The sequence below is a fragment of the Taudactylus pleione genome, unplaced genomic scaffold, assembly GCF_031769625.1.
Source record: "Taudactylus pleione unplaced genomic scaffold, aTauple2 ptg000582l, whole genome shotgun sequence".
NCBI classification, from domain to species: domain Eukaryota; kingdom Metazoa; phylum Chordata; class Amphibia; order Anura; family Myobatrachidae; genus Taudactylus; species Taudactylus pleione.
Window position 1 is genome coordinate 638,121 of NW_028284984.1, and position 12,405 is coordinate 650,525.

Here is a 12,405-nt window from a genome sequence, read left to right on the forward strand (position 1 = left end):
TGGCGTAGGCAGGCCGCCACTAACCACCTCAGCAACTTGATTACTGGTGCTGATGACGCGCATTGATTATTTATAGCCTGCACCACCCCATGTTGTCGCACCAAAACTGTATGGACTTGTTTACCAGCCTGTGACCCCAGATGTCCACCGCTACCACTATGGGAAATAACTCCAAAGCTGCCAGTTTCTTTGTCAGGCCCCTGTCCCTCCAACTATCCGGCCATGTCGCCGCGCACCACTCTCCTTGCAAATATGCCCCAAAGCCTGTGGCCCCTGCTGCGTCTGTGAACAGCTGCCACTCATGGTTTGGCCGCACTGCGCTAGGCCAGATGCGCACTCCGTTGAACTGCCGCAGAAAACCTTCCCACACCAGCAGATCTTCTCTCAACTCCCTATTGATGCGGATGAAGTGATGCTTTTTCTTCACCCCAGCTGTGGCCCGCTCTAGCCGCCTTTTGAAAATTCGCCCCATGGGGATTACCCTGCACGCAAAACTGAGCAAACCCAACAGCGATTGCATCTGGCCCAAGGTAACTTTCTTTGCGCCAGCGCACGAGCTGATCTCCCTACCGAGCTTCAGCACCTTCTCCGCTGGCAGCCTACACTCCATCCTTACTGTGTCAATCTCTATGCCCAAATATGAAATGACTGCCTTTAGGCCCTCTGTTTTCTCCCTGGCAATGGGGACTCCGAACTCGCCTAACATAGACTCGAGCTCACCTAGCAGCTGCGTACACTGTCCTGACTGCGCTGGACCTGCAAGCAAAAAATTGTCCAGGTAATGGGCTACTGCCTTAATACCCGTTCGCACTTCCAGGCACCATTGCAAAAATGAACTGAAAATCTCAAACAAAGCGCAGGATATGGCGCAGCCCATGGGCAAACATTTGTCTATGAAAAAATATCCATCATAGCGAAAACCCATTAGGCCAAAACTATCCGGGTGCAGCGGGAGTAGTCTGAAAGCTGATTCAATGTCTAGCTTTGCAAGCAGAGCTCCCTTCCCCTGCGCCATGACCATATTAATTGCCTGGTCGAACGACTGATACTGCACGGAACATTGTTCCTCGTCTAGGGCATCGTTAAGGGACGCCCCTTCCGAGAAGGATAGGTGCTGGATGAGTCTGAGCTTCCCAGGCGCTTTTTTGGGAACTAAACCCAGGGGAGACACTACTAGATTGGGTAGAGGTGGGGCCGGAAATGGGCTCGCCATTCTGTCCAGCTCTAACTCTTTCACGATTTTTTTTGCGCGCTGCCTCTGGTTGTGCATTGATGGAACGCAGGTTCCTGCAGCAGGCGCCTGGGGGGACGACCCTCTTTACTGGAATCCTGAACCCCCCCGTGAATCTTGCAACAACTGGGCTTCCTGACGCCTGGGGTACCTGGCTAACCACTCCAGGATCCCACCTAGCCTCACCGGGCTAGTTGCCTTTGACAGGCACAAACACTCTGGATACTTTCTCCCCTTGTCGTCCCTTTTTTTTAAAACAGTCTTTTGCTGGGTGACTGCCGCTGCAGAAAGTGCATGCGTGCCTAATTTTGCAATAGGCCCTGGTGCAACGTGCATCGTTGAAGGTGTAGCACTTAAGCCTATCTTGCCTGTGTGTGCCATGCCTCCCTGAGCCTGTACCCTCTTTTGACCTTGCGCTACTCTTATCTGCCATACCCCTGGCCTGAGCTTTCAGCCAAAGATCAACATCTCTTGTGCCGAACTTGATGGGCTTTTGCCCTTGTGACTTTAACCTAAACGCCTCATCATACTTCCGCCAAGCAGTTCCGTCGCACTCCTTATATACGGAGTAGATGAAATTTATATATTTCATCATATTCATGGCCATGTTGGGGTATGCCTCTACATAGCAACCTGCGTACGCAAACATCCCACTTACCCAATGCTCGATCGTCTTATAGGACTCGCCCTGCCCTACGCCTTTTTCGCTGCAACCTTCCCTGTCCTTCAGACCTTCTTCAGTGAGCGAGCATATGTCAATGAAATCTCCTCTCTCAATTTCCTTCCTAAGCTTCTTAGGCAAGTGCGCTTCCAATGCGCCAAGCTCGTAATCCACTGAACCTCCTTGCTGCAAGAAAACTGATTTTGATTTTTCCGCATGCCCCAGCCTGCCCGCGGCTACATCCGCACCTGGGGCAGCTAACCTTTTCCTTTTACAGTTAACCCTAGCCAACCTCAGCTGTTCCTTTAAGACTTTACACGATGTATCCTCTTCTGAGTCTGAAGCGCTGTTGTTATCCCTACTGTGCGCGCCGTCAACACTCTCCCCTAATTGAAACTCTGTTGATGGCCATCCCGAGTGACCTGTGCTGTGTGAGTGTGGCCACAATCAGCCCCGATGTCTCCCTAAATAAGTAAAACTAGAGTAAATTCATAATTTGTGAGGAATATAAAAATACAACTTTAATACTTATGATTTACGGACGACCGTGTGGACAGCTGGGTGGCTTTTCAGCATCATGTTACCATGATGATGGGCCTATTTTTAACTGGAGGCCTAGGTCTAGTGCCTAGGCAGATCCGTCTCATTGTTAATCTGATCCTATGTAAATATTTAGATTTCCTCTTACTAAACAGAAATGTGGGTATTGTACATTGAAGTTAACAACTATGGTTGTTGTTTAATTAAAATGTGATGCATGTTGAAGTTTTAGATATACAGTAAGTTCATTGTCCAGCATTGTCCAGCATTACTAGCTGGATAAGGGATAATTGAAAAAAAAAAAAAAAGAAACCAACAACTGCCTGGTGTTAGGGAATAATTAGGAAGCACACTTATCCATTCTCAACCTTTTTAAAGTATCAGTGTGCCATATTTTCAGAGTCTAAGGGCCTGATTCAGAGGGCTAATACCCCCACAAATGCGCCTTCCCCTTGTGTACTAGCGAGTGCCGGAATGTGCAAGCCCTGAGACTCCCACTTACAATTCCTGTAGATGGTGCAACTCCACCAATGGTTCCAAACAATCCACCACTGGCGCACCATCAAGTTCTCCATTGACACTTGCAACAGCGTATGGGAGACGCAGCATCTCCTTCTGAAATTCCCCTGAGCATGGCATCTGTGGCTGCGGCTCCGTGAATGAGAATGCAGCCGCCCGGAACACGTCCCTGAGATGGCCTTTTATTGTGTTCACTTTAGGCCACCTCCCAGGAATGCCCATGGTATACGCAGCAGTGTACGGAGCCACACACTCAGGGGGACACATGCTTCGTAGGGGTTTTTTTCAGGACTTCTTGCGTATGCGCAGTTGAGAATAATCGCTCAACTGCACAAACATTGGCACTGCGTCCACCTCCAAATCAGACCCTTAGGGGTAAATGTACTAAGAATCGTGTCTGGTCCGTTATTGCTCAAGTTTAAACACTTACAGCATCATTGAAACACAGGAGGCTTTTGACAGCTGAAACACTTACATTTACAAGAATCGTGTTTTGCTGAAGCGAGTTTTTCAAAGGTGTATGTGATCATGTTTCTTACCGTGTTCCCTGTGTCTGACCGCAGCCAAACACACCCGAACATACAGCCAGCACATATCAGTGAGATACATGCAGGCTGCTTGTGTGTATAGTGTAAACAAAAAGTGTTCAAAACTGAAAAAAAAGGCATGGGGCGCTCTCTCAAAAGCATAACCAGCCCGGGCACTGAGAGCCAGGCCTGGTTCAAAAAATACGGGGGACAAAATGTGTAGGGGACCTTCATATTGAAAGAACCAGCACTGGGCTCTGTGAGCTGGTCATGGATTTAAAAATATGGGGCAAAAATGGCGTGGAGCTCTTTGTATTTTTAAAACCAGCACCGGGCTCCACTAGTCGGGGTGTAATGCCGCAGCCAGGGGACCCTTTCACTGGGGCCCCTGGCCAAAGTATTAACTCCCTAATCTTGTCAGCCCAGGCCGTGGATCCCAGAGAAGGTGGGGATCCCCCCAATAAAGGGGTTCCCCTCTCCTGATCACCCTAGGCCCAGAGTAATATTGTATTTTACAGTGGGACTACTGTAAAACCAGGACCGGCTCACAGAGCCCGGGGCTGGTTATGCATTTGGGGGGAGAGACCCCACATCTTTTTTTTTTTTATTAACCCTCTCTTTCCTTTATTACAGGCAAAAGCATACATGGATCACACTGATCCTGGACCTGATCACACCTTAGTCTATTTAAACCATCTATTTTGGACTGAGTCTGCTTAATTTACACCATACTTGCCGACATTTCGGCAGGGGAATCCGGGAGGGGGCTGGCAGGTCCGTCGAGCAGGGAGGATGGGAGCGGGGGCGTGCCGACGCGATCGCATCATTGTGGCCCCGCCCCCTGCTTTATAATGCCAATATTACTGCCATTATAAGGCAGGGGGCGGGGCTATGATGACGCGATTCAGCACGAATCGCGTCATCACACCCCCGCGCCGCCCACTTTTGCAGCTGGCGCAGGAGTTAGCGGGGTGCCAGCATTTATTGCGGGGGACTTGCCTAGTCTTGCAGGGTGTCGGGAGCGGCACCCGATTTTCGGGAGGCTCCCGACAGTCCCGGGAGAGTAGACAAGTATGATTTACACCCGTGATTACAATCATGATTCTTGCTAAATTCCCATGTTGTATTCCTGTCTATGGAAAGTACCTGCGAATTTGGCCAACGGTGTATTTATTTCTATTTGTGTTTTCACCGGTGTTTTGCACAGAGTTTCATGATTTCTCACATGAGTCTGCCTTTAGTAAATTTGCGAAATTATAAAAATGGCCAAACACATTTGAGAATGCATTTTCGCCCAAACACGATTCTTAGTAAATTTACCCCTGCGTGTCAGTGCGCTGTTATCAAAAGAAGCAGTTGCTAACTGAATGAATTGCATATCTGACAATCAGGAGAAACCAAAAACAGACTCAGGGACCCAACCCAAAGTGATGAATTTAACTGCTGAGTATCCACCTGCAAGCCAAGCTTTTATTCAGTAACAGCTGGGACTGTGGGTGAAGCTTCCTGGGCATAAAGCAGAGTGGAATATCTGGGGCTGATGGGGCATACAGCAGGAAGGACCTACTGTAGGTCAATCACACGCAATGCAACTGCGAAAATATGCTAACGCCTGTCACAGCTCAGCCAGCATAAAGATGCCCAGTCCTGCATATACATCTGTACCATCGAAGCACATCAGCCTGTCACGCACAATTACAGCAGGTCTGACCAGTAGCAGAAACTGCAAGTCTCGTCGCACCAGTGAGTACTCAAGCTGTGTAGGCAATCGCAGTGGCTAATTTATGCACACCCATGCAGACACCCCTGCATTTCTCCAACCTCTCCTCCGTCATCACCCCCCAAATGCTCACGGCCTGTCACTCACTCTGTTATGGATTCCTATGTGTGTGTGATTGGAGTGTATGTGCAGAGCAGTGCATGCGCAGTGCAGAACAATCGGCCGAGCTGCGTACGTAGTTGTAATAAAGTATGCTGCTGAATCAGGCCCATAGATCACTAATTGTCATGTCGCAAAGGAAAAGCCCTAGGCAGAAGAGTGTATTGTATAAAACAGGGAAGGGGTTCCAATAAATAACATGCTAACTCACATTGTTTACAGTAGCTCCGATTTATCTTACTAAACAAAGTTCGCTAGGTGGGACAGCGCATCCAAAAAGAAGCTGTCCCCACGAAGCACTTTCCACATTCTTCCCCATTATAGAGCCTTTCACTGAAAGACTTCACTTCCTACCAGACTACCAGACAGGGCTTGGGACAGTTACATATTTATCAGTGGTGACAAAACTTTCCCAGGGCTAATGTAAAACAACCGTGTAATTCCTTGCATATATTTGTCTCCTGGTTTGAACTCATTAGTGACAGCTTTAAGCAGTGACCCTATTTGCTACATTTCAAGTATAATACTGATTTCAAGTTGTGTATATCTAAAACATGTACAAATACGTACCTTTTGGTCCATATAGAGAGGCATAGCAGGGCTTGTGGCAATATGGCTTACCATCATGCTGAAATGAAGAAAAAAAAGAGGTTAAATGAAAATCTTGTCATTATTTGGGATATTACCAGAGAGTCAGAGAGTGACAAAAGGCTGTAAACAATGATTATTGAACATCAGCGCAGTGGCCCCACAAAGCCATTTTACAAGCCTGGATAAGTGTTTCCCCATCTACCTTGAAATTATTTCATGAGAAACTCTTCCATGTGTTCAACATGGATTGGATAGAAACCACATTAGAAAAGGAATTCCGTGTCTCTACATTTTTTAACACATGAGAGAGCTATATTCATGCGTCATTTTAAGAATACTCAATGGTATAACCTCAGTGAATTATCTAACGACCATCCGATTATTTTGGAATCCTGAGTACAATCTATAGAAGGATATATACTGTATATATTTTTTAATTTAATTTAATTTAGCGTTTGCTGGTTTCTCGGTCTCATGACTCCTATCTCCTATTTTTTGATGAATTGAATTGGGAACCTTACTGGGACCTCTACTACTGTGTTGTAGGATGACTTAATTAGTTATGTTCTGCTAAATTTTCTACTGGGTTTGTATTATTATTGTGTTGATTTTTGTATTATCTTTAAAAACATACGGTTTTGTTTTCAAATGTAAAACTGGAATTGTAACATTTATGTTTCTTTTTTCTGTTTGTCATGTAGGCATTTCAATAAAAATGATTTAAAAAAAAAATGAAAATTTTGTTGTTTGGGCATATTCACATGATTTCTAAATCCAACCGCTGACCGTTGCATCCTTCCCCGTTCATGCCAATAATGTTCTGTTTGGATGGCAGGGCAGAGCTCTCAAGTCAGGATTCAGACAAAATCGGGACAGCTGGAAGGTATACTTGTGTGCTGCACTAATCTAATAAGAACGTTGAGTCTATCTGCTTATTCCAAGATGGCGCAAAAACTACTAAACTGATTTTACTGAGAACTGCATCATTTTGTAGTGGAAACTCCTAGAAAAAAACCTGCACTTTGTTTAATCTCGATCCGTCAAGTTAAAGCTGAGCAATAACAAAACCAAAATGTATTGACTTCAACAATGCAAGAGATAGGTGTGGCAGAGGTGCTTTGAGTCCACATTCACTTGAATAGGATAGGCTACATAGCAGTCTGTGCACAGAGCACACAGTGACATTGGTGTGAGTGGTGGGTTAAGGTGCTGCTGCTACCGGCCTAAACAGCCCTGCTGGTCACGTGGGACACTCCTGCGACAGAGCCCCTGAGCAAAGAAATACAGAATGTTGCTGCAGTGTACGGCCCCTGGGACGGGATAAGTATATCCAGCCAACCATCCCTCATCCTCGGTTTACTAAGTTTTTACTCATACATCCTACTACGTTCCCCCACTGTTGACCTCTTCATCAGGAGGGGCACTTGTCTCATTTGATTCCCCCCCCCCCCGCCCATCTTCACCTCTGAGTAAAGCTATGGGGCCAAATGTAATGGGGTGAGAGTTTAGAAATTGTGTGAGTTCAGCAGCAAATGCATTTTGGAGATAATACTCCACCAATGTGAGAGGCTACGGCTAAACTCTCACCCTATTACATTTGGCCCATGAGCTGTCTTTATCATCACATATCTTTACTATGGGCCTGATTCAGAGATGGATGCATTTGCAGAGCCGCACACAAGCGGCTGTGCAAGTCCGTCCTTCTCAGATGCAAATGCAGATGGAAGTGTCAGACACCTGTTTGCTGCATTTGCAATCTCAGCACTGTGACCAACATCGCAGGCTGGGATCACCAACATGACTGATGGTTGAGATGGCTGCTCCTTTGGTCAGGCTGCGGGACCTGAAGCTTCCCGCAGTCTGACCGAGTGCTAGTCACATAAGAGGTCAGGTATCTGCGTCCACCGACTCAGACCTTGGCCTTGTCCCTCCCGGAAATCGTGGTCGACACGCCCCCTTTTTGGAAACGGTGACCAGGCACGCCCCTGCTCCGCCCCCCCAAACGCTGCAGCATGTCACCCATGCTGCGACTTGGGTGGTCTGCAAGCGAGATTGCAGGACCCGTTCTGCGTATGCGCAGACTCCTAACCATCAGAGATGTATGTTCAAAATTGGAATTACAGCCAACTGCAAATGTGGCCCACGATGCAGCAATACTCACTATATTTACAGCCTAATGCCCACTACTTATAATGACGTGTCCCCTGTATGTCATGCATAACAGCTCAATGGACACCATACTATACTTTTCCATGCCAAAAGCATGTGCCCAATTAACATCTTCATGCCCACACCAGCCCTATGCGTGCCACACACAGCCTTTTGTTCATTACCATACCCAGCATATATACCATTTTGCCAACATGACAAGTCTTGTTCCCACCACAGTATCAGCCATATGTGCAGTAATGAAGTTTCTTGCCCACCAGTTTCATAAATATCACATACAACTATGTGTGTAGGTTTGCCCACAAATCAGCCTCACATTTCAAGTCCACCAATATATGTAACCGTAGACCCCAGACATTTAAACCACCAGGGTATCATGTAGGGGTATCACAGTAGTTCTATACTGTAATTGTAACATGTGGCTTCTGCTTGTTACAGATTAACAGTGAAACAACTTACTGCTGTGAATGGGGAGTAACGCTGAAGTGGACAGAAAGATAGGTTGTCTTCACAGTAGTATTTGCAGTGCTGACCATCAAGGCAAACGATATAAAGAGGTGGCTTGGGGGGGGGGGTCTATTCATTATGTTAATTATTGGGGTCTGAACGGACCCCGATAATTAACACACTAACTTGCCGCGAACGCCTGAGCAATTCATCATTGAAAATCAGCTGTCTCCACGAGTGGCTTCACTGCTCCTTTTGGAGCAGTGAGACAAGTGCACACGCATGATTTACAGGTCACGCATGCGCACAAGAGCCCTCACGTCCGGCGGAAGGAGCCAGACAGGTGTGGAGGGATCCGAAAGGACCAATCTTTGCAACCCTGGACTCCTTCCCATAAGAAAGGAGCGGGTTGCAACCCAAGAGCGGGAGCACTCGCCATCTGAAGATGGCGAGTGGTCCCGCAATCAAGCTCAGGTGTTTTCGTAGCTTGATGAATACTGTCCTCATACAAGTGTATAGGGACAGAGGGCCATTCCAGGGGAGAAAGGTAAGCAGGAGATATCTGTAAAATCTCGTACTTTGCCTTCTTGATGAATGGCCCGAACACTTAATTGCAGGTGAAAATTTTCATTTTCATAGGCTTTTGTAGAAATTAAGTGATGATGAATAGACCCCATTGGTGAGCTACTAGTTGGACAGCCCTGGTCTACGTCATTAATGATTTTCTGGTCATGGAGTCACCCACTATGCCCTCCATCTTTGTTCTTCTTCCTCCATTGATCATTTTTGTTGATTTGAGTTGACTTTTTAATTGTCTCCATTTAAAAGCTTCCCTCAAACAATATGCCAGGGGTGTACAGGGCCACCAAGAGATCTGTCTGGCCCAGTGTATGAGAGAATGTCTATGCTCTGTAGGGCCATTATAATGACACTTGGGAACAATATAATGACAAATGGGAACAATAAAAAGATCCAAGGTAACATATAGTAAAAATTGTTTAAATGTCTGTCATCAATGCTACACTAGTACAATTTATCCTTGTCCTACCTCTTATCTGTAAAAACAGCAGCATGTTTTACATACTGTAATTGGTCTTCTGGTAAGTGCACATTCCACACTCTCCCACCTCCTCATACCTTTTCCATTTGCTTTTATGGACTTTTCCACAGGAGACGCACAAGGACAATATCTATCTTCAACACTTCAAATCTTCCATACCAATGACTGTAATAGCTTTTATCTAACTGCTTTGCACATGATGCATTTATCTCTGAGGATGTGGAATGCTACTGTGTCAGCTGAAGTTGTCAAGCGTCAGTAATGCAGACAAGGACTGTGCCAACATAGACTTTTGTTCTCCATGTTTGTCTCAGTACTATGAATAAAAACTTACTTATTAGTTGGGTATTATATAAATATTATATAAATATACGTACTAGCCAATTATCATGGAATTTCCAGGGGACTCCCAAATTTTTTGGGATCTCTCCAGGACCCTCTAAAGAGGACAGGAGGAGAAGTTCACCATAGCAATCAATCAGCTTCTAGCTATCATTATGTCCTTTATAAATGACAGCTCGAAGCTGAATGGTTGGCATGAAATACAAGTATTACAGACATCCAATAAACCATAATAACATTCTGTGTATTTTTATTGGTTTGTTACATAATATTCTCTACATCTTTAGTGAAAATCCAAGAAAACATTTCAATGACAGCTGCCTCTCGCTGGCTTGACATCAATAAACCCTTTTTGCAGACAGGGCACAGGTTCTATCTGAAATTATGTTTTATGCTATGAAATCATTTCCGTTGCAATTTAAATGATCAAATTACAGTATTAAATTAACGTGGTAACATGATGTGAGTCTCTCATTGTATAATAGTGTACGTTTGTGGTTAAATATTCTGCTCTGGTTGTTTCATGTTTCACTATGCACATGAGCAGGAGTGAATGCCAAAACTAGATTACAGGCATAATCTGCTTGGCACTGCCACTAGACATTAAACAGCCACCACCACCACAAAGAAAGCGGTATTGTCCAGAGTTGACATGGAGAGCCACTGTGTGCCTTTGTATGTTTGTGCGTGCATGTGTGTTTGCGTGTGTCTCACAATGATCTTCTTAGTATGGACCTCTTTGTGATAATACTGATCTTAACAAACAGTACTGTGAATGGTGAAAAAATTATTTATCAAGCAGCTAAAAGTTTTATTCAATACAACTGAATTTGGGGGAATTATCACAATATTGCATTTCATGATCAACATTGAGTCTGGATTTTAAAGGTGTTTTTCACTTCATAGAAGAGTCCCAGTAAATTCCCTTCTATGGCATATTTTCAGATTTTTGGAATTGTGACACCATAAGTGGGGACATGGCTAATCAGTTATGGCAGAAATTTCCCATACCTGTGGCGAGTGGCCACATTCCCAGGGGCATGTCTAGAACTTCTCAAGTACTATGCTTCACCTAACTCCCTTGCATTGATATGCAGCACTCACTTAGGGCTGGGATAATCCTCCAGAATTCTGACTATCCAGGGACGTATCTAACCCTTGGCCAGGATGGCATTCTCCAGGGGCACTGCCCAGCGGTTCCACCCTGTTAGGATCTGCGGTTAAGCAGATCATTTTCGTTGCTACTGAGACACTGCATTCATTCCTGTCTGTCTGTGTGCTGATCTCATGTGTTCAGTAATTGCTCTCTGTCTCTGTACAATATCAGCTACACACTAATTGATTATTTTGTCTGTGTGCACAGGCCAGGTGCAGGGGTTTGTCATTAGGGAGGCTTACAGGGCGTGCTCGGATTGAGCCCTGTGTCTGTTAAATTGCAGCCAGTCCTTCACTCCATGCTGGTGATAGTGTTCCTTGTGCTGTAGCAAGCCAAGGCATATCAGCCCTCAAGGCTGCCACACAGCCCAAAGGCTGCATCTTATCCACGGTCCACAGGCCGCAGCAAGCCAAGGTATATCAGCCCTCAAGGCTGCCACATAGCCCAAAGGCTGCATCTCATCCTCGGCTCACAGGCCGCAACTAGCCAAGGCAGACCAGACCTCCAGGCCACCACACAGCCCAATAGCTGCATCTCATACCTACCTCGCAGGCCGCAACCAGCCATCCATCAAGGCAATCTCACAGCATAAAGGCTGCATCTAGTCTATGGCCACTACCTCTATCCTGCCTGACTAACCCTCAGCTCCTAACACACCCATGGCAAGGGGGCAGAATCAGGGATGTAACTGTGGCATAGAGTCCAGGGCCGGGTAGTTGGTGGCGCTTGCCGGCGGCTGCCTGGTAAAATGAATAAAGTTTGTTGCTGGTGAGACAGAAGGGGGTGCTGGCTGCAGAGACAGAAGGGGGCTGACTGGAGAGACAGAAGAGGGGCTGGCTGGAGAGACAGAAGGGGGTGCTGGCTGTAGAGACAGAGGGGGCTGGTCAGTGAAATTGAAGGGGTGCCAGCTGGAGTTGTAGACACTGTGGAGCTGGAGCTGCAGAAACACAGGGGATGAGGCTGAAGAGAACAAAGGGGTAAATTAATTTCTATTTAGTTTTTAGTAGAGTGTGTCTCTTACTTTGCCAGGGAGGCTCAGACCAGATACATCACTGTTCCCACATAAATCTTTACAGCTGGAAGGCATGGCTTGAATATACTTCCTTCCTTGGAGCCCTCACTCTTCTCTGTATTTAGCAGGGTCATAGCACTGAATTATGTATAGTTAAGTATAGTTTAAAGATAACAATATGTGTACTTTTAATATAGTAAGAGGAGCAGAAACAAGTGCAGCCATTTCATTCATGTTTTAATTGGTGTATTATTTTTTTTCTATTTTACTT

At 45.8% G+C, this 12,405-nt stretch overlaps 1 protein-coding gene across 1 annotated transcript in view; it reads right to left on the reverse strand.

The window, feature by feature from the left end:
• LOC148481402 (cysteine-rich protein 2-like) overlaps positions 1–12,405 on the reverse strand; it is a 191,454-nt gene that overhangs the window by 66,586 nt on the left and 112,463 nt on the right. Inside the window, exon 3 of the mRNA XM_088453533.1 lies at positions 5,928–5,985. Within this exon, the coding sequence (XP_088309659.1) occupies positions 5,928–5,985 (58 nt within the window). The remainder of the gene's footprint in view (positions 1–5,927; positions 5,986–12,405) is intronic.